Source organism: Nelumbo nucifera, chromosome 1, assembly GCF_055504915.1.
Source record: "Nelumbo nucifera cultivar China Antique chromosome 1, China Antique-T2T, whole genome shotgun sequence".
In the NCBI taxonomy this organism is placed as follows: domain Eukaryota; kingdom Viridiplantae; phylum Streptophyta; class Magnoliopsida; order Proteales; family Nelumbonaceae; genus Nelumbo; species Nelumbo nucifera.
The window spans coordinates 208124774-208147568 of NC_142649.1; the positions used below are offsets into that span (position 1 = coordinate 208124774).

The 22795-nt window shown below is 39.1% G+C and overlaps 1 protein-coding gene across 4 annotated transcripts in view; it reads right to left on the minus strand.

Moving 5' to 3' along the window:
- The window catches only part of LOC104610354 (protein SPIRRIG-like), an 82402-nt gene that overhangs the window by 40232 nt on the left and 19375 nt on the right, over positions 1–22795 (minus strand). For all 4 annotated transcript variants that reach the window (XR_016081000.1, XM_010276916.3, XM_010276917.3 and 1 more), the window contains exons 2-9: positions 19822–19891; positions 19655–19740; positions 18168–18303; positions 18019–18075; positions 16264–16443; positions 609–800; positions 409–474; positions 104–218 (exon numbers count right to left, since the gene is read on the minus strand). Coding sequence is in view for 3 of the 4 variants with exons in the window: in XM_010276916.3 (XP_010275218.1) it covers positions 104–218; positions 409–474; positions 609–800; positions 16264–16443; positions 18019–18075; positions 18168–18303; positions 19655–19740; positions 19822–19891 (902 nt within the window). In the remaining variant the exon portion in view is untranslated. The remainder of the gene's footprint in view (positions 1–103; positions 219–408; positions 475–608; positions 801–16263; positions 16444–18018; positions 18076–18167; positions 18304–19654; positions 19741–19821; positions 19892–22795) is intronic.

Below are 22795 nucleotides of genomic sequence, written 5' to 3' on the forward strand. Positions count from 1 at the left end.
TCTATATTGATGATCAACTAGTTATGGTGTAGAACATGGGAAAGTGAATATTGCCGAAAGATATCATTGGTCATGAAAAGCACGAGAAGTAATTAACACTTACCAGGTCTGAATGACAGTTCGACACATTCAAGCAACAAGTCTACAATCCCCATGGTATAAGCAGAGTCACCACTTTCAGGGTCAAAATCCTTGACAGCCATTAAAAGAACATTTATCTGATCATAATACCAATAAATCAACAGATGAGATGTATTTGAAATAAGAAGAGAAATTATAAGTGATTTTTAAAAACAAAGTTCAAAAGCAAACGACCCCAGAATGAGGAATAAGAAAATTAGGAATTGAACTGATAAAAAAGTTAGAAGTTGGCATCTAAACCTGGAAATAAATGTATACATGACATACCAGATGATGTTTGTGCATGTACTTTGCAGTGCTTCCATTGTCATTGACCAAAAGAAGACCTAATATCTGTAAAGAAACACAAAAACATAGGGAAATAAAATGTTGAATATTAAGCATACCAAACTGAAAAAAAAAGAAAGTTACTAGGGCCTCTAGGGCCTCAAATCACCGCACATAAAAATGGCCATTGATGTGAATACCTGCATGGCATGTCGATGAAGCTGAATGGTGTGCAAGGGTACAAGCCCCTCTTTAAATCGAGAAAAAACAGTCAAAGAGCCATTAGTAACCATCTGAAACAGTAATTGAAGTGAATCATCCTCAATCAAACTCTGTGCAGCTGAAGGATGGTTGCCCAATGCTTTCATAATATGCACAACACTTCCCTCTATCTGCACAATTGCATCATCCAGTAAGCAACCAAATCCACAATTATCTTAGCACTTTCTTCATGGTCAATGTCAATCGACTCAATCCTTTATGAAAAGTAAATTTATAATCTCTTCATTCCATGGAGGCCAACTATGACCTATAATACTGAATACTACTACATACCTAGCATAATGGCATTGGACACAATGCTATGGAGAGTCACTAAAGCTGCAATCTGTTGGACGGCTTGGGAAGAAAGAATTAACAGGATTTTCTCTGAAAAAAGCAGAACTCTGGAGGAAGTGATAGATAGTAAGCAGACCTTGGATTGCTTTCAAACTTTTTCTATATCTGGCATCTTAAGAGCTTGGACTGAAGTAGCTCATTCTTCAAGAAGTTTAGATAGAGTATGAGTGATTTGGAAACCTCCAGAAGGCAATAAAGTTAATCTGAACTTTGATGGGAGCTCCAGTGGAAATCCGGGAATGGCAGGAATAGGAGGGATAATAAGATATTCTAAGGGAAGGATTCTGGTATTATTTTTAGGACCGGTTGGCTTAGGAAACTCAATGAAGGCTGAATCGTTGGCCTCAGATTAGCCAGACAACTGGGTTACAGGTTGATTGAGGTAGAAGGGGATTAAAAAGTAATCATTTCATGGGCAAACACCAGCAGACATATCCCTTGGATTTTAAGACATGTGATGAGGGAAGTGGTTGAGATTGTGAAAGACATAAGGGGTGAGTTTAAGAAGGTCAAAAGGAGTGCGAATGGGTTTGCTGGTTTTTTGGCTAAACAGGGTGTAACAAGACATCAGCTGTTCTGGGCTGGTTTGTAATGGGGTTTTGAACATAGGAATAAATGTCCAATGATCGTGTTGTATTAAGTACCTTTTTAATCCATTAACTCAACTTTTTGTTGATAAAAAAACATGGATGCTTCTATAGTATGCTTTATAACAATTAGAACTTTGATAATATGTAAAATGTAAAATGGTATTTATTTAAATCCATAATGTTAAAATTTTAACTAATTCTTCAAGATACAAGTCCTGAGAAATGACTCTTAGCTTCAAAAATAGATAAATAAACATAATATTAAATGGGATACCTCTACTCATATCCATGTCTGGGATATTAGGAAATGGAGAGTCATATCACCATTTCCTATACCATAACCATGTTGGTATCTGTATCTGGGCATCAAAGACAACTAGGACCTGATTAGCTGCATTGCTTAATGATGGTAACCTCCAGAGTCAGTTTTATAGGTTGCTCTCCGATTAGCTTAGATGTATATGTTGATGTTTTTTCTTTGTAAAGAATGACCAAAAGAAGAAATACAATAAATCAAGGTTATACATATCCCCCTCTACAGACCACTCAGTTCCAATGAAGCCTAATGTTTGATGCAGAATACCTCACCAAATTAATCACAAAATAGAATTTTCATTAAGAAATCCTATTCCAAAAGGATCCAATTTTTGTGTAGAAGAAATCTGCCATCTGAAGAATAATGCCAACTTACCCAGTGTTTTAAAAGCGCAAAGCGCAAAAAATAAAAGGCACAAGGGCCAATTTGCGCCTGAGGCGGAAGGCGGAAGGCGCAAGACGAGGCATGCGCCTTTTTGAAGCAAGGCACAAAATTATAAAAAAAATGTTAAAAAATAAAAAAAAAAGTCAGAAAATTCAAAAAATGCCAAAAATTTTTAAAAAATGCAAACAAATCAAAAAATATTAAACAATGTTAATGAAAAATATAAACTTAAATTTTAAAATAAATGTTTTAAAAAACCTATTATCTAAAATTAAAATACATAAACATAACATGTAAAGCATATAAAAATGAAAATTTAAAAATAAAAGCAAACATATAAAGCATTTTCAAGCATGTAAAACCCACAATCTCTTTTTTTCCTCAATTGCATTACTTCAAGTAGCTAATGTGATGTAAAGCATATTGCATTCTTGATTCTATGAGTCATCTTTGTACCACCGCCCCTATTTGCTAATATTGTTCATTCATTCGTTCCAATAAAATATCTTCTTAAAAGGCAATTAAAATTATAAAATCATGATTTTTTATGTGAGAAATAAGAATTTAAGACCCTAACATGGACTTGTTTGGGCTTGCCTCGAGGGACGTGGGCAAGGGGTCTGGGGACAGGGCCCCGGCCCAGCCGTTAGGCTCAAAAAAAAGCAAAAAGCACAAAATTTTTGTAGAGAAGATGGGCCGAATGGCCCATAGGCTGTTTATCCTTTCTTACTGTTTATGTTCCTTTCTGTAATGGGCCTTATTCTGGGCCCATCCTTTCTATGTTATGTTCTTTGTAATTTCTTGCCCAACTAAGGGCCTCCTTGTAATTATTCAAATTTAACTTAATAAAATAGTGTTAGAGAGAGAGTAAGGTTCGAAATTCTCATACACTAAACCCTTATTGCCACTGTTTCTACTGTAGCTACAGTAGTCCGAACCAGTAAGGAGAAGAAGAAAGAGAAGGAGAAGAAGAAGAAGAAGAGAAGAAGAAGAAGATGAAAGAACTGTCGAACCTGATAGCTAAACCCTATCAGTCGACCTCTTAATAGTGATTAGGCTTCTAATTAAATGTACAAGGACTAAACTGCCCCTACTTAAGTATGGGACAGAGAACCTCTAATAAGACTGCCACATAAGCTCATAACTTAACCAAGGTGAGTTGATTAATCTACCCTTATTCGGCTAACTCTAACACTCCTCCTCAAGCTGGAGAATATATGTCATATAATCCCAGCTTGTTACATATATAGTTCACTCTCCCTGAGCTTAAGGCCTTTGTAAACAAATCTGCCCACTGATCACCTGAGCTTACATGTTCTGTGCTTATCTCTCCAGTAAGAACCTTCTCCCTCACAAAGTGGCAATCAATCGCTATGTGCTTTGTTCTCTCATGAAAAACAGGGTTGGATGAGATATGGAGCGCAGCTTGATTGTCACAGTACAACTTCATAGGTTTATCCATGTGGAACCCGATTTCTTGTAGGAGATTCCTCAACCACACTAATTCACATGTAGTGTGTGCCAGGGCTCTGTACTCGGCTTCAGCACTGCTTCTAGCCACAACTGTCTGCTTTTTACTCTTCCACGTCACAAGATTTCCTCCAAGAAATGTGCAATAACCTGTAGTAGATCTTCTATCAGACACAGAGCCCGCCCAATCTGCATCCGTGTACCCAACTACTTCATGTTTTCCTCCTGGTTTATACAATAGCCCACGGCCCAGAGCTCCCTTCAAATATCTTACAATTCTAAGAACTGCATCCCAGTGAGATATACGAGGGTTCTGCATAAATTGGCTCACCACACTGACCGCAAAGGAGATGTCTGGTCTCGTGATAGTCAAATAGTTCAGCTTCCCCACTAGTCGTCTATACCTTCCAGGATCATCAAATATTTCCCCTGTATCACTGCTCAACTTAACATTTGGTTCCATAGGAGTCTCAGCCGGTTTTGCACCTAACAGTCTTGTTTCGTCCAATAGATCGAGAACATATTTTCTTTGGCACAGGTTTACACCTTGTCTTGATCTAGCAACTTCTATACCCAAGAAATACTTCAATGTCCCAAGGTCTTTTGTTTGAAAATGATTTTGCAGAAAGACCTTGAGTTTGTCGATCCCCAATTTGTCACTACCAGTTATGACAATATCATCCACATAGACCACTAATAAAATCTTTCCAGCTTCTGAGTCATAGCTGAACACTGAGTGATCAACCTGGCATTGTTTCATTCCAAAATTCTTCACCACTTCACTAAACTTCCCAAACCAAGCACGAGGCGATTGTTTCAACCTATAAATTGCCTTTTTCAGTCTGCACACCTTACCAGCCTCCCCCTGAGCAACAAACCCAGGTGGTTGCTCCATATATACCTCCTCTATAAGGTCACCATGAAGGAAGGCATTTTTTATGTCAAGTTGAAATAAGGGCCAATCATACATAACTGCCAGGGAAATTAACACACGAACAGAGCTAATCTTAGCCACTGGAGAGAAGGTCTCCATATAGTCCACTCCATACAACTGTGAAAAACCTTTAGCAACAAGTCTGGCTTTCAGACGCTCCACACTACCATCTGGCAAGTATTTAACGGTATACACCCATTTACAACCCACAACATGCTTACCAGGAAGAAGAGTAGTGAGCTCCCACGTGTGAGTATGCTGAAGAGCAGAGAGTTCCTCCTCCATTGCCTGCCTCCACCCAGGTGAACTAAGAGCCTCTTGGACATTGTTAGGTATGGAAATAGATGACAATAGTGAAACAAACTGGTGATGTGAAGCGGAAAGGCGAGATACTGAAACAAAATTGGAAATGGGATGGAGAGTAGAACTACGTTTACCTTTCCATATGGCAATGGGTAGGTCAAGTCCTGAAGGTTCAGCAACAGAAGCAACGACAGGATCCGCGGACAAGGTAGAAGCTAGAGGAGGGGCCGGTGTCGTTCGACGTGTATACACTTGCCGAATTGGTGATCGTTCAATAGGGATCTGCACTGGATGAGGTGACGAGTCAACTCCAACAGGAACACCCAAAACGGGATCACTGACCGGAAGAGGAAGAGGAAGTAAAGGTGGAGACGAAGATGCTTCAGTTCCTGAGAAGAAGGGAACAGACTCAAAAAAGGTGACATCAGGACAGACATAGCACTTCCGAGTAATGGGATTGTAACACTTGTACCCTTTTTGAGTCCGAGAGTAGCCAAGAAAGACACACTTAATGGAGCGTGCATCCAACTTGTCTATTCTAGGACTCAGATTGTGAACAAAGCACACACAGCCAAAGATACGAGGTGTTAACAAGGTGGGGAACAAGGTAGATAAGGGAGACCGACCATGAAGAATAAAGGAGGGCATCCGATTAATGAGGAAACACGCAGTAAGTACAGCATCACTCCAAAACCATTTAGGAACACTCATATGATGAAGAATAGACCGAGCTGTTTCAAGGAGATGACGGTTCTTCCATTCAGCCACCCCATTTTGTTGAGGAGTGGATATACAAGAAGTTTGATGAATGATGCCATGTTGTTCTAAATACTGTTGAAAGGAAGTTAGAAAATATTCACGACCATTATCTGAACGAAGAACTTTGATTGGAACACCAAATTGTGTACGTATTTCAGCATGGAATTTTTGAAAAATGGAAAATAATTCACTTCTTTCTTTCATTAAATAAATCCATGTCATTCTTGAACAATCATCAATAAAAGTGACAAAATACTTGTAACCATTATAAGACTATTTTGATCGGGCCCCAAACATCTGAATGAACCAAAGCAAAAGGACTCAACATACGACTTTCAACTCTAGGACTGAAGGAAACACGACGATGTTTCCCAAACTGACACGACTCACACTATAACACTGACAAATGACTCAAAGACAAAACTAGTATCTTGAGTGCCTTGAGAAAAGGATGTCCCAGTCGACAATGCCACTGTAGAGGAGTGAGTGAAGTCTGAAGTGCAACTGACGATCCACCACTGTCAAGGTAATACAATCCACCAGCTTCATGCCCCCCATCAATCTTCTTCCCCGTCCTGAGATCCTAAAAAACACAAGAGGAAGGGAAAAAAGTAACAGAACAGTTAAGAGTCTTGGTTAATTTACTAACAGACATAAGATTGAATGGAAACTTAGGAACATATAGAACAAATGATAAAGAAAGAGAAGCCATGTCAACATTGCCAACACCACAGATGGGAGAGGAGGAACCATTGGCAAGGGTAACAGTTTGAGATGTGGAAGTTTTAGAGAGAGAAGAGAACACACTTGGAGTCCCGGTCATATGATCAGAGGCTCCAGAGTCAATAATCCAAGGAGAGGTTTTAGATGACAGGCAAGCTATACCTGAGTGGGCAAGAGTAGCAGTAGTGTGCTGTGAAGTGGACTGAAGGAACCGCTCATACTCATCATGTGGTACACTCACCATCTCCCTTCCGGAAACAGATGTAGATGTGGAAGGAGTTAGGTCTACCTATTGATTATCACTGACATCAACCCCACCAGCAACAGCATGATTGGCCCATTTAGAGGGAGGGCGGCCATGAAGATCATAACAGAAATTTACGGAATGTCCTTCCCTGCCACAGTGGGTACACTTCCTTGTAGAGTTGCCTTTTTCTTTGCCACAGCCTCCCCCTGAGTCACAACCACCACCACGGCCAAATATGGAACCACCACGACCTCCTCGGGAGGCATGTCCTCCCCCTTTCGTACCATGTCCACCTCCTCTGGCTGTCACAAAAGCTGATCTATCAGACTGTGTGGGATTCTCTATCTGTCCCAAAGAAATCCTGCGAAGCCGAGCAAACACTTCCTCAAGTGTAGGAAGGGTAGAGCCCCCCAATATTTGGGCCCTAACTGGTTCATACTCTGATTTCAACCCCACTAAGAACCTTGTGACATCTAGTTGTTCCCTCTATTGTTGCTGAACCTTAACATTTGGAGTGAGAGGATGATAGACATTGAGTTCATTTCTGAGGTTCTTCATACTGGCATAGTACTCTTCTAGGGTTTTATTTCCTTGTTGTAGACCAAAATACTCCTGATAGAGCTGATATACCCTTGTAGTATTATCTTGCCCAGGATGTCCTTAGCTGTATCTAAGAACATGAAGTTGGCACTTATTTTGGGTTCCATACTGTTCCATAGCCATGTCATGATTTGAGCATCTTCATGTTCCCAATCATCAAACCCTAGAGAGTCAGCCGGTGGTTTATCTTCTTTCACATGCTTCACTTTTCTCTTTGCCTTGAGAAAAACTTCCACCAACTTGGCCCATGGAACATAGTTCTCACCATTCAGTTTAATTGAGGTCATCTGTACACCTAGATAGTCAGAGGAAACCACCACACTAGGTTTCTGATCACTACAGTCATCTCCCATTGCTGCCATGATACTCTTTCAATGCTGCCTCTAATCTGAATTCCCAATCACCAACTAAGTGCTGTTGTCAAGAGTTTGATGTTCCAGAACCTACAGTAGTCCCTAAACACAATGATAGATACACACGCCTTTGTTCTTATCCACACCACTACTGATTTCACAAAAAAAAACACAGACTACACCGACATTAATTCAGCACTTACTAATCACATGCAAGCTCTCTTACAACTACTCAACAGAGTTTGTGCATCACAAGCACCACCACACAGCCATAGCTGTCACACACAATACAGACCTGCTTTAACGCTTTTAAGAGGGCACCACAAGACCAACAAAAACTCAACTAGTACCATTGCATTACACCTTGCACCATTCGGCCACCTACAGTAGCAGCCCTTACACCATTTGGTCACTGTAAACACAGCCTGTTCTTGGAATTTTTCCAAGAACCAGGGCAACAACCAACCTAGTTCTCTAGGTTCTGATCAGTCCTCTCAAGTTCTTGAAGATTTTCAACCCAGAAATACCAACAGCACACAGAGGAGAGATAACCAACCTTCGTTTGAGAGCTTCAGCCAACCATTCACTGCTGAAGTTGTTTTCTTAGGAAAGGAGGTTCTGTGCACCAGAAAAAAGAAGAGTTGTGATGTTTCAGGCTTGGGACGAACCACTTTTCTCCATTGACAGCCCAGAGAAGAAAAGGAGAGAACTGAAGCACGAACTGAAGTTGTCACGCTCTGATACCATGTTTCTACTGTAGCTACAGTAGTCCGAACCAGTAAGGAGAAGAAGAAAGAGAAGGAGAAGAAGAAGAAGAAGAGAAGAAGAAGAAGATGAAAGAACTGTCGAACCTGATAGCTAAACCCTATCAGTCGACCTCTTAATAGTGATTAGGCTTCTAATTAAATGTACAAGGACTAAACTGCCCCTACTTAAGTATGGGACAGAGAACCTCTAATAAGACTGCCACATAAGCTCATAACTTAACCAAGGTGAGTTGACTAATCTACCCTTATTCGGCTAACTCTAACAGCCACCATCTCCTTCTTCACCCTATACTCCACAGAAGAAGTATTTTCTGCTGTTCTTTTCGATTTCTTTTGATTTCTGCATCTATTCTAAACAGTCCCACACTCTCAAGGACTGTTTTTCTTCTTGGTATCAAAGCAGGCCTAAACTTGGCTTGGGCTCTCATGTGGGTGTAGTCCAGCCGACTACTTGAGAGTGCTCTAGGGCTGGAAGCTTCAGCTTGTGTTGCCTGATTCTTGGAGGTCATTGGAGGGTGCCCAAGACTCAAATCTCTTGGAGAGTGGTTCGGTGACTAGGAAGAATCAGAGAAAAAGAACAGTTTGGTTTCTGATTTGGAGCTTAAGTCAGAGATTGTAAGTTGTGCTCAGTTATTTCTGGGTTATTTTTCTGTTTTTGGACTGTTGAAGTGTCTGAAGTTTCTTTGAAAACTGTACAGCTATTCGGCTATTTTTAATCTGGTTTAACCCAGAGATTTCTGGGTTGTTTTCATTCCTTTCCTGGACTATCAAACTGCCGAAACATCTTTGGATTCAGTGCTGCGAGTTGTTGCTTCTATTTGGTTGTTTTTTGGACCTTGGACGGACTGTTCCTGAGGTGTTTCTCACCTTTGACAGTGGGGTCTTCTCTGCTGCCCACACTATGTTTGTTAAAAGGCCTCTTCATCAATACGGACTCGTCTTTGCTCTTTTTGGGGTACTTTTTGGTGAGTACCTATAATTTCTGATTAGAAAAGGAGCTTCGGCTGGGTGCACAGTGCTTGGAGGTTTTTTTATTACTTCTTGAAGGCCGAACCAAGCTGTTTAGTGTCTCGTGTAGACAACAAGGTGCTGCTTCAGACTTGGTTCTCATAGCTTCCGGGTGTGGTTTGGCTTTGTGTATTGCTGTTTTGAGGCTGGTTTAACACAGTCCTTGCTCCATCCTCATTCAGTACACTTGTAGAAGTCGGCTGAAATCCTATTTGAAGTGTTTACATGATGGACTCCTCAGAGACTGAAAACAAGAATGTTGCTGAATTTGGACAAGTTCAGGGGACTCCAGTTGATTCTTTATTGACTGTGACCACAGTCAAGCTAGATGGAACTAATTATCTGGCATGGTCACAATCAGTAAAGATTTATATATGTAGTAGAGGAAAGTGGGGCTTTATCTCCGGGAGCAAGAAGGCTCCCCCAGAGGATGATCCATCCTATGAGAAGTGGATGCAAGAGAATTACACTGTTATTGGGTGGCTTGTGAACTCAATGCAGCCACAGATTAGCCAACACTATCTATGGATGAATTCAGCAAAGGAAATCTAGGACAGTGTTGCAGAAACCTATTCCCAAAAACTAAATGTGGCTAGAGCCTATAAATTGAGAAATGATGTGAAGAATTTAAGGCAGGGGGAGAAACCTTTAGCTGTATACTTCTCAACCCTGAAGTCTCTGTGGCAAGAAATAGAACTAATAGAAGTTGTAACTTGGGACACCACCAATGATGCAAAGACCTACAGGAAACTGGTTGAAAGAAACAGGGTGTTGAGTTCTTAACCGAACTAAACCCAAAATATGATATCACAAAACAGAATATTTTATCCAAGGAGAGTGTCTCATTGTCACAAGCATATGCATTGGTGAGTAGTGAAGAGAGCAAAAGGATTGTCCAGGTTCAAGGAGCTGGTATTAGTGATCACTTTGCGAATATGGGGGTTAAACCCAAAGGAGTTGCAGGGACTTCTAGTGGCTCTGGGAAGAAAGAGGTTGTATGTGAGTACTGCAAGAAGCCAAAGCACACCAAAGACAAGTGTTGGAAATTACATCCTGATCTTGTTCCCATTCGGTTTCAGAAAAAGCATGATAGTAAAAGGACAGGGAGTGCAAATGTGCCTACTGGTCCAGATAGTGACAAGTACTATACTGAAGAGATGTTTGCTTGTGCACAGTTGGCAGCCATGAAAGCAGAATATGAAAAGTTTGGGAAGATGATCAGTCATCTAGAGGGTGTGACTTCTTCTTCCAACCCTTCAGGAAATTCAGCTTCTTCTGCATTTGCTCATTCAGGTATAAGGACTTCTGCCAATCATGCAACCACTTCAAGTAATCTTAAGATCCCTTGGATTATTGATTTAGGTGCTTCTGATCATATGACCAACCTTTCTACCTTGTTTGTTTCGTATGATTTGCTTCCTGGACGTGATAAAATCACCTTAGCCGATGGTTCTCATGCTCCTAATTCTGGCAAGGGAACCATCAAGGCTACAGATTCCTTGTTCCTACCTTCTGCCCTTCATGTACCTAGACTAAATACAAATTTCTTATCTGTAAGTAGTCTAACCAAGTCATTAAACTGTTGTGTAACCTTCATTCCTTCCTACTGTGTTTTTCAGGATCTGGAGTCTCAGAAGGTGATTGAGAGTGGCCATGAGGCAAACGGAATATACCTACTTGATACTCCGGGACAATGCCCTGATCATCCTGGGAATGTTGCTTTTGGGTTTGTTTCTTCAGAGTCTATTAGTCGAATTATGTTGTGTCATCTTCGTTTGGGTCATCTTTCTTTTTCTACTTTGAGTCATTTATTCCCTGAACTGTTCAAGGGAATTAGTTTGTCCAGTCTTCATTGTGAATCTTGTGAGTTGTCAAAGCATTATAGAAACAATTATCCTTTGACCAATAAAAGATCTTCTTTTCCTTTTAATATTGTGCACTTTGATGTGTGGGGGCCTTACCACTTACCATTTATGGGTGGCTACAAATATTTTATCTTGTTTATTGATGACTTTTCTCGGTTCACTTGGATATTCTTGATGAAATCCCGTGATGAAGTTCCAAGACTAGTAAGACAATTCCATGAATTTGTTCTAACCTAGTTTGATACCAGGATTAAAATTTTCAGATCTGACAATGCAAAAGAATATTTTGAGAATAAATTATCCTGCTATCTCTCTGACATGGGGGTTATTCATCAAAGTTCCTATGTTAGGACCCCAGAACAGAATGGAGTTGCTGAAAGAAAAAATAGGCATATTGTTAAAGTTGCAAGAAGTATTTTGTTTGCCTCACATGTTCCTACAAGGTTTTGAAGTGATGTTGTTCTCACTGCTACCTACCTTATGAACCGTATGCCATCCAGGGTTTTAGGGTTTAAGTCTCCCTTCAATCTCCTTCATCCGGACAATGACCTTTTTCCTATTCCTCTTTGTGTCTTTGGCTGCACCTGTTATGTACATGTTCCAAGTGTCCAACGGCATAAATTTGAACCAAAAGCCCACAAGTGTATCTTCCTTGGTTATTCCCCCACACAGAAGGGTTACTGTTGTTTTGATCCAAAGACTGGCACTCGGTATGTCTCAATGGATGTCACATTTGATGAGCTTTCTCCCTTTTATGGTTCCTCTCTGGAAAGACATTGTCCACAGGGGGAGGATTTGTCACAGGTGTTTGCTCTTCCTCTTCTTGTCCCAGTTGAGTCTTTTGATGAGTCTGCTTCTACTTCAAATGAATCAAGGAAGGATCAGTCGTTCCATTCTCCCTATCCCATTGTTCTTCCTCCTTTACCTCCTCGTCCTATCCTCAATCCCAAGGTGTATCAAAGGCAAAGATCCAGAAATGAGCAGGTTGTTTCCCTTACAACACATGAGCCTCATGCACTTCCAGTCACAGATGAGACAACAAGTACTGTTTCAGCCCCCTTGGAGCCATCTTTCCCTGACCTTGATATTCCCATTGCTGTTAGGAAAGGAAAACGGAAGTGTACTGCACATTGCATTTCCAAACACCTTTCTTACAGTCTGCTTTCCCCTTCATACTTTGCCTATCTCCCTTTTGTTGCCTCTAACCATATTCCCAGGTCTGTGTCCGAAGCTCTTAATATTCCAGAATGGAGGGATGCTATGAGATCTAAAATCGATGCCCTACACAAGAATGACACTTGGAAAGTGGTTGATTTGCCTGAAGGGAATGATCCAGTTGGTTGCAAGTGGGTCTTTACCATCAAATATCAGGTTGATGGCACCATTGAGAGGTACAAGGCCAGGCTGGTTGCAAAAGGCTATACACAGACATATGGGATTGATTATCTGGAGACCTTTGCACCTGTTGCCAATATGACATCTGTGAGGGTTCTTCTATCTCTAGTTGCTCACTCTGACTGGCCCCTTTATCAATTGGACGTAAAGAATGCATTTCTGAATGGTGAATTACATGAGGAGGTTTATATGTCTCTTCCTCCAGGGATGTATGGAACAGATATGAAAGGAAAGGTATGCAGGCTGAAGAAATCTCTTTATGGACTAAAACAGTCCCCTAGAGCATGGTTTGAGAGATTTAGAACAGCACTTGTTAACTTTGGCTATGTACAGACATAGTCTGATCATACTCTTTTTGTGAAGAGGAGTGGACCTCTGGCAGTATACCTCATTGTGTATGTAGATGATATTGTTGTGACTGGTAATGATGTTTCAGGAATTCATGATCCCAAATCTTTCCTCCATACAGAGTTTGAGATTAAAGATTTGGGGGAATTGAGATACTTCCTTGGCATAGAAGTTGCTAGATCCAGGGATGGGATTCTTATCTCCCAAAGGAAGTATGTTCTTGATTTGCTCTCTGAAACTGGGAAGATGGATGCTAGACCAATTGCTACTCCTATTGATATGAGTCATAAGCTCTCTGCTTCAAATGGAACATTGTTAGAAGACAAAGGAGTCTTCTAGAGACTTCTTGGGAAACTTCTGTACCTATGCATGACTCGGTCAGATATTGCATATGCTGTCAGTTGCATTAGCCAATTCATGCATGCTCCCCGAGACACTCATATGGCAACAACAGAGCGAATCCTGTGTTATTTGAAGGGCTCCCCAGGAAAGGGAATTTTGTTTGCCAAGCATGGTCATATGAAACTTGAAGCCTATACTGATGCTGACTGAGCTGGAAACATTGATGACAGAAGATCTACTTCTGGGTATTGCAACTTGGTGGCTGGTAATGTTGTTTCTTGGAGAAGCAAAAAACAATCAGTTGTTGCTCGATCTTTAGTAGAAGCAGAATACAGGGCCATGGCACATGGAGTTTCTGAACTATTGTGGCTAAAATCATTGATGGAGGAACTAGGGGTTGAGCATGACAAGCCAATGATGTTGTACTGTGATAATTAGGCCGCCATCAACATTGCTCACAACCCAGTGCAACATGATAGAACTAAGCATATTGAAATCGATAGACACTTTATTCGAGAAAGGGTCTCTTCGGGTGAAGTATGTCTTCCTTTCATCACATCTGAAGGACAGTTAGCAGATTTTCTCACCAAGGGCATTGCCAAGGCAAAACTTCAGCATGATACTGGCAAGCTTGGCATGATTGACATCTATGCTCAACTTGAGGGGGAGTGTAGAGAAGATGGGCCGAATGGCCCATAGGCTCCACCATCTCCTTCTTCACCCTCTACTCCATAGAAGAAGTATTTTCTGCTGTTCTTTTCGATTTCTTTTGATTTCTGCATCTATTCTAAACAGTCCCACACTCTCAACACGCCTAGGCTGAGGTACAAGGTGCATCAAGCACACACCTAGGTGCACCAGGCATGCGCCTAGGACCTAGGTGAGGTGCATACCCTAAAATGTGCCTCACTTGTGCACCTAAGGCGTGCTTAAATCACTGAACTTACCATGCTCAAAAAAAAATAAAAAGTTTTCCATCAACAGTTGGAAAAGTAAAGCTCCTTGGCAATGTTAGCATTATGGAGAAATGGTCAAACATATGGGTGTTGCCTATCACCTCTTGGTTGGCAAAGATGCACTATCTAACCAAAATTGGTGAAAGGTTGTATTAGATGCAAGAACAAAAGTATGCAAATTTAGGGTGCAAAGACAGATTCACATACATCAGAATTGTTTGATCATCAAAGGAGAATTTATTTGAAATTAAAGTTAAATGTTTTACAACTTTGTGTAGGGGGCTAGAAGTCCCACACTATTACATATTTCTGTCCCTTTTTACAATGCAACCCAAAACAATCGTTGCATCAAAACCCCTTGTTTAGCAAGATAATCAACTAGCCCATTTGCACTCCTTCTAACCCATTTGAATTCTGCCTCTACCTCCCTTGCAACCTTTTCCACTTCCCTTATTACTTGTTTGAAAGTCCACGGAGTAGTTCTATTGTTTTTAACCCAAGAGATGATCACCTTGGAATCCCCTTCAACATCAATATGCCTCACTCATAGTTGCTTGGCTATCTTCAATCCTTGTAGCAATGCCATTACCTCAGCTTTTACAGAGTTGCCCATGCCAATAGGTCCAGAGAATAATGCTAATATTCTCCCTTCAGAATTTCTGATTACTCCCCCAATACCTGACAATCCCAGATTTCCAAATGAACTTCCATCAAAATTCAGTTTAATTCTGTTACCATCTGGAGGTTTCCATTCTGTCCTTACTCTCTCTTTCACTCTTGAAGATTGTGCTACTTCTGTCCAGGATCTTATAATGTTTGTGACTGAGAACTCTTGGAAAATATGCAAAGAACTTACCCAATGAGCTACTTTAACTTTGATTGTGTTAATTACCTCCTCCATTGTTCTACTCTTGTCCAAGAATATTCTGTTATTCCTTTCTTCACATATATCAGAATTGTTAAAATACCATCATCATCATCCAAGCCTTATCCCAACTATATGGGGTCAACCACATGAATCGTTTTCGTCATTCTATTTTAATACCATATCCATTGTTATATTATGGGAACTCATTTCTAACTACTTCAACACATATCCCTTTTGGTCTACTCCTAGCCATTCTAGCCCCTTCAAGAAATTGTTAAAATATCAAGGGCCAAAAACCATGTAGCAAAATCATCACTATAAGCATCTGATATAATTCCCCTATTTATGTCTTCAGGAAATGCCAAGCAAGAAAGCAATCAAGATATAGACTGTTTCAGAATGTAGGACTGTGTTATAGGTTTGCTTTCAAACTGCTATTTTGCTTAAACCATCCTGTGACGGTTTGACCATCTAAAATTGCCTCTAGATTTGTCACCAGGTGGCAACTTCGTTTTGGTGCATACACACCAAAATGGAGCTTTCCATAATTTGGACGCAGAGTTCACATCAAGATTAACAAAAGATCATACTTGTCTTCAGAAAGAAATAATGAGTATGAACTTTGCATAACTATTCAGAAAAAACAATAAAAAGCTCCTTGTTTCAAAACTATTGCTGACAAACCGGCCAGGGTAGGTTTAGACCATTTTGGCATACTTCCCTTTCTTACCACCAACTCACATTGAGACATGAGTTAGAACTCAAGAAGGAAACATGAATATGTGGAGAAGACTGTGGACTGAAACTGCCTAGCTCTCGAGTCTAGTTGTGCTGAGTAGAATGTAAATTACCATAACCAGGTTTAGACAAGGTGTCAATGCCATATGTTTGTGTCATAAAAATGTTAGAAAAAAATTAAAAATCCAAAATTAAACACCTAAAAAATTTAGCATAATGCATATTGTATAACCCAGCATCATAGTAGAAGATGAAATAGAAAGAAAACTACCTCAAGCCGACGAACTTGTTCAACATCCTCCCCATCATGGCCTTTTTCAACCAGACCTGATTCTTCTGAGTTGGCTGGTGTTTTCCTTAGGCTGACCTCATTGGGACTAAGAAGAGCATTGAGAATATGAATAAGACAGCACAAAATCCCAGAATCAATGAGAGATTGTTTGTCAACCGGCTGCAAACATGAAGGAATAAAAGATTTCAAAAGTGTGAATAAAGACTACTTATTACATGTATGTGTATTCTCAACTTCCACCAATAACAGAACAATACAAAAGAACAGTCATAAATTCAAAAGGTCATAGTTACTTAAATATATTGCCTTTAATAACTTAAAAAGTCTCTTTTTATCTGAATTGCTTTTCAGCCTTTTCTTAGAAAGCATCTGAATTGCATATTAAACCTAAAAATAATGGAGAACAGAATATAAGTGATCATTGTCAAGACAGAGTATCAGCATTTTTTTTTATTTTGATAAATAGTATCAGAAAAAATTATTGCTAACAGAGTTCAGAATATTTAATATTTAATATATATATATATATATGTATGTATATGTATGTATATATTGCCAGCAACATGGGAGAGATACTGGCATGCTCCCAGAATTCAATTTCAGATTATGATAGCCTCATTCAAATTGAGCTTCCTGACGGGCATTACTTCAACCTCAGGATAAGTAGGTAAAAGACATTCACCTGTTCAAATTAGTTGGCTTCAGTTAAAGGGTCAAACAACAAATCAATGTAATTAATCATTGGTTCTAAGGTCTAATCAGGACCTGCCTAACCCCACTTTAACTACCCAAAAAGGCATTTTCAATTTTTTCTACAATTCTCATGCCTTAGAAGAGCATGTCTACTATTGAAACATTCCAATTTTAATTGAAGACTACTCGGTTTAAAATGTCCAGAATCTTCCAAAGTTCATACTATGACAAAACATCATAATCATCACATCAAGTGTTAGGGTTGGATGGATAAAGGCAAAATCAATGTTCAGAGAACTGGACCAGGCATAGAACCGGAAAAGGGAGAGGTTAACAGGTCAGAGGTTCAACCGGGGTCAAGCCATGATGACGTGGCATATATGTATATATACCGTGGGTCATATAGACACTATATATTATATATTTAACAATGTATATCATGCTTGAATGTGGTGGACAGATGGCAAGTTTCTTACTTTTTAAAGTAAATGACCATGGTTCAAGCCTCTTAACTCATATTTTCTTTAAAATATGTGTATGATAAAGTAATATATACAATAAAGAGTCATTAATTGACACAAATAAAGGAATGAATTAAAGGTAATTGACCAATACACATAAACAAGAGGTCATGGGTTCAAGTCTTGCCATTGCCATTTTGAAATTTCATCTCTGTTAGTGACTCGGATGGTTTTATGAAACTGGTTTACCGGTTATCTAGTTAAACTGGCTGATCATCCGGTTTTGGTGGGTTTTATATCAGATCTGGTTTCCAGTGTATGATCGAACTGGCCAATGCCCCAGGTCATGGTTCAACCAGTCCGACCGGCCAGCCCATCTAGTTTTCTAAATACTGGGCAAAATCAAGAAAACTGTATTGATTATACAAGTTGTCTTGGTCTCATTTTTACAAGGAGAAAAGAAACAGTTAAGTTCTTCCAAAACCACTATATAAAAAGATAAGAAGAAGAAACGGTTAAGTTCTTCCAAAATCACTATATAAAGTTAGATATGCAAATTTGACAAAGCTCATAGAGATACCTCAGATACAAGGACTTCAACTGCATGCAATAAATTTGAACCAGGACAAATGTCACCCTGCATAAAAACATCCATTAACTAAATTCAGGGAACACTTTTATATTACAGGAAATTGGGGACAACCAGATAAAAGCATCTAAAATGCAAACCTTTGTGACTTTTGAAAAGAACCTCAAGACTTTTAGAGCGTCTAATGATCTTGTTTTGCTACTGATTTTCAACTTCTCAATATCTGTTACAAATGCTCTTCCCACAACAAAAGAGAAAATGTGCGCTTCAACTAACCTGTAGGTTGTCAGAAATTCAAAGATTGATTAATGGTATTCACTCAAAAAACCAACCATAAAGATTGAGAAAAGACAATGTTTTTTTTTTCTTGTGGCATATCTCACCTGCACTCAAGAAGCAACAAAACAAGCTATACACAAATACAAAACATGTTTTCTGAAATACCTCATATTACATGATAACTGATAAGCATATTCTATCCAACAAGGCCAAATTATTTCTCAATCATTTCTCTCAGACGAAGAAGAAAAAATTCAAAAGACAGGAAAAGTAACAGATAAATCCAAATGAATTAGAAGCATATATTTTCTTAACAGGTTTTCTACTAGAAGTTCATGCAACCTATCATGTCTTTGACATAATTGTTGATTGGTTGATGAAGATACTACATACATAGAAACTAGAATTGCTTGTTTGCATAGGTTTTACTAAGCATGATGCAAATGGTACTCGGAGTTTATATGTCAATTTGCTGATCAGAAACTCAAGTTATTAAATATAAATATTGATGTCTTTCCCTACCTCTACCATTTCTTTACCCATGAATTCATATGTTCTTGGGCAGAGAGACAGATCTGGCATGGTACAATGAAGTGTGTGACACAAATAGTCATTACGCAGGTCAAGATGTTGCCCAACTAGGCACCTTCCTGACCCCTGGATATGCAAAGGACAAGGCAATACCTCTTTCTCTCTAGACCTTGACTTTTATAACCATGTTTTAAGCATAATATTTAACTACTTATGCAACTGATTACTAGAACAGTTAATAGTTGTGATTTGGTTTCCCATACAAAGTGTTGAAGATCATTATTAATGTTCATGCTGCCTTTATGAAATCTCCTCGCCTTCTCCATATGGAAACACATGCTTATATGTGCAAAGATAAGATTATAATTCCATGTATTATTCTTTTCATTATTATTCTGACCTACCATAATAGGAACACTTCCAGGTATACATAGAAAATGTTGTTTTGGGGTTTAGCTTGCCACTTGTCACAAGGAACCTGCCTATGTATGCACCATGCTGGCAGATTGCTGTATTGACAACTTTGACACTTACAGAATGGTCATTTCACAAGCAGAATAAAAAGAGGTATAATAAGAAAAATTAGATTAGATTCCCTGTTCACATACTATAAGGTTATAAGCATATCGAAACCAGAAAAGCTCTATATCTAATTCCTTTTTTGTTGAACTTTCAGCAATAAATCTTGCAAACATCAGCACCTTTACAACATGAAGCATAAAAAAGTCCCCACTTATGACAAGGAATAGTTCTTGCAAATTTGGTATGCATGGAACAATGGGTTAAGTCAATTGAGGAAGAAAAGAGAAATGCATACATGCTAACTAACTGAGATATGTTTGTGTACTGCTTCACTAGTCTACAAAAAACATCTACAGCCATGTTCAAGGCCGCTTCTTTCTCCTGCATGGAAGATTTACAAGCTGTTAGCACTAATTACAGCAACGATTGAATAAATTTCAATGTATCACTGTAAAAGGTAACCTTTTCGGAGCTGGACAATCGGAATTCCTCCCAAAATCTCCTGAAATCCAACTCCAGTTCATGTTTATTTCTGCTTTCACAAATACATCAGACAAGAGCCCCGCAACATTAGGCATTTGAAAAGAATGACAAGCAAAACAATATTGGATCTATTCATGGCTATTTGCATACAACAAAGTAAAAGAATATAAAAGTTTGACAGAGATATAAAGAAAAGGAAATAAGCAACCGAAAGATATTTTTTAAGCTTTCATTTCAAAGATATAGGAGACCATAAGAAAGCAAGGAAGTATTTATGTATGAATTGACTGAGTACAAGTAATGGAAAATAGTGGCATTCTTCCATGGAGCTCCAAGTTTAGGCTATAAAGAAACAAGAAATGCACAAATATATGACCCTGAGGAAGAAGTGAAAATGTAAGGAAAAAAAGAAATACTTGGCAGTTTGTACCAATAAATATATTTTTATTTATTAAGTTGTGATAAAAGAATAAGGTCCAAAAATTAGATTGTGCAAAGCAGCCCTTTTTAATAGACTAGTGCTTGCTCTGTACCTGCTCCTCAATCTCTTTCTTTTCTCTTATTTTATTGTAATACAATCATCACCCTGATTGACAATCCCCCAATACATCTGATTTCTAACATCCCCTTGCCTTGCTAATGCATCAGCTATACTATTGGTTGATCTATGAATCCAGTCAGAACTTTTACTTTCCTCATAGTGTGCCTATATTTCCAGGAACCTATAGTGTTATCCTTCATCCATCCCACCACATCACAGCCTTGCACCAGCAAAAATCTTTCAGCACTTTATCTCACACAAAAAATGGTTTACTATGACCAAGTATTTGCAATAAAGCCAATATTTTCCCATTTTAGAGATTCAAGCTGTGGAATCCACAAGATCAATACCAAGGGTGTATCCCTTATACATGGTTGATATTTCAGTGCCACCACAAATCACAACACACATTTTCTAAATTAAAATTCCTTATTAGCAAATGTTAGGGAAATTGTACTGGTGTTAAGAAGATCCTGATAGTCAGTTAGATCCTTCTACAACAAATTAAATGAGATTGAGATCAGTGTTTTAAAAGCGCAAGGGCCAATTTGCGCCTGAGGCGCAAGGCGCAAGGCAAGGCACGTGCCTTTTTAAGAAAGGCGCAAAATTACAAAATAAAAGGCTAAAAAATCAAAAAAAAAAGTCAGAAAATTCAAAATAATGCCAAAAAATTTTAAAAAAATGCAAAAAATATTAAACATAATGTTAATAAAAAATATAAACTTAAATTTTAAAATAAATGTTTTAAAAAACCTATTATCTAAAATTAAAATACATAAACATAACATGTAAAGCGTATTTAAATGAAAATTTAAAAATAAAAGCAAACATATAAAGCATTTTCAAGCATGTAAAACCCACAATCTCTTTTTTTCCTTAATTGCATTGCTTCAAGTAGCTAATGTCATGTAAAATATATTGCATTCTTGATTCTATGAGTCGCCTTTGTACCACACCCCTCGAGGCAAGCCCGAACTCCGAGAACCCCCTATTTGCTAATGTTGTTCATTCATTCATTGCAATAAAATATCTTCTTAAAAGGCAATGAAAGTTATAAAATCATTATTTTTTATGTGAGACATAAGAATTTCAGACCCTAACATAGACTTGTTCGAGCTTGCCTCGAGGGGCGTGGTCAGGGGTCCAGGGGCAGAGTCCCCAGCCCAACCATTAGACTCAAAAAAAAGCAAGGTGCACACCTGCACTGAGGCGCAAGGCGCATCAGTCGCACGCCTAGGCGCACCAGGCATGCGCCTTTTGAAAGGGTGCGCCTAGGACCTAGGCGAGGCGCATACCCCAAAATGCGCCTCGCCTATGCACCTCAGGCACACCTTTTAAATCACTGGTTGAGATGGTAAATTTTCCAGAGGGCAGTGTATGGAATACTGTTGCTCCTCTCAAAGTGACCTTTTTATGTAGACTGCAACTCTAGGGAAGTGCTCAACAGTAGATAAGTTGGCTAGAAGAGCACTGAGGGTGGAGCCCAGCAGGTGTGTTATGTGTGCGGAAGTTTCTGAGGACCTGGATCATCTTCTTATTCAATGCAGACAAGCAAGGATTGTACAGGTTAAGTTCTGAATGTTTTCTAGCTTCGCTTTTGTTTCCCAAAAAGTTTGATTGCAGAGGTTGCTTTTAGTTCAGTGGAAAATTTTTCCAGTTGTAAAGCTTCTTCTAACATCCAGTGGGTGTGGGAAGGACTCAGGAATTACAAAAAATAAATCTTAGCAGGGTATTGACTGTTTTCAATCCAGTAACAGCTCCAGCAGGTCTTAAACCTTGTCTTTCTCTTTGAGACTACAGCTGTAGGTTGCTATTAGAAGTAGAACATGTCTACAATATCAGGAGAAGTGTCCTCTAAGGACAATAGGACTGGTGGGAGATCCTCAATCCTGGAAAACCCAAATCTACGTAGTCTGCAAATCACCAGTGTGTTGTTAGATAAATACAACTTCAGAGAATGGTCTGTTTCAGCCAAGCTTTTGATTACTTCCTGGGAGATTATGGGTTCTATAGATGGACAAAGAATGAACCTAAAGAGGACGATGCTGAATACTAAAACTGGCGCAAGGAGAATGCTATTGTTATGTCCTGGTTGTTTGCTTCAATGACTCCAAGGGTAGCAAAGACTGTTCAACACTTCCCTAGAGCCTCTAAGATTGGGGAGAAGGTGTCTAAAACCTAAGGACAACAGAAGAACAATGCAAGAATTTATAGACTAACCCAAAATATTGTTGCATTGAGGCAAGGGGATATGTCTATTGCAACTTATTTTGCAACCTTAGAATGGCTATAGGAAGAAATGGACCACCATCTTGTACTTGATTGGGAAAATGCAAGAGATGAGGAGAGGTATGATAAACAAATAGAAGAAGGCAGAGCTTTTAAGTTCTTGGCTAGCCTAGACCCGATATA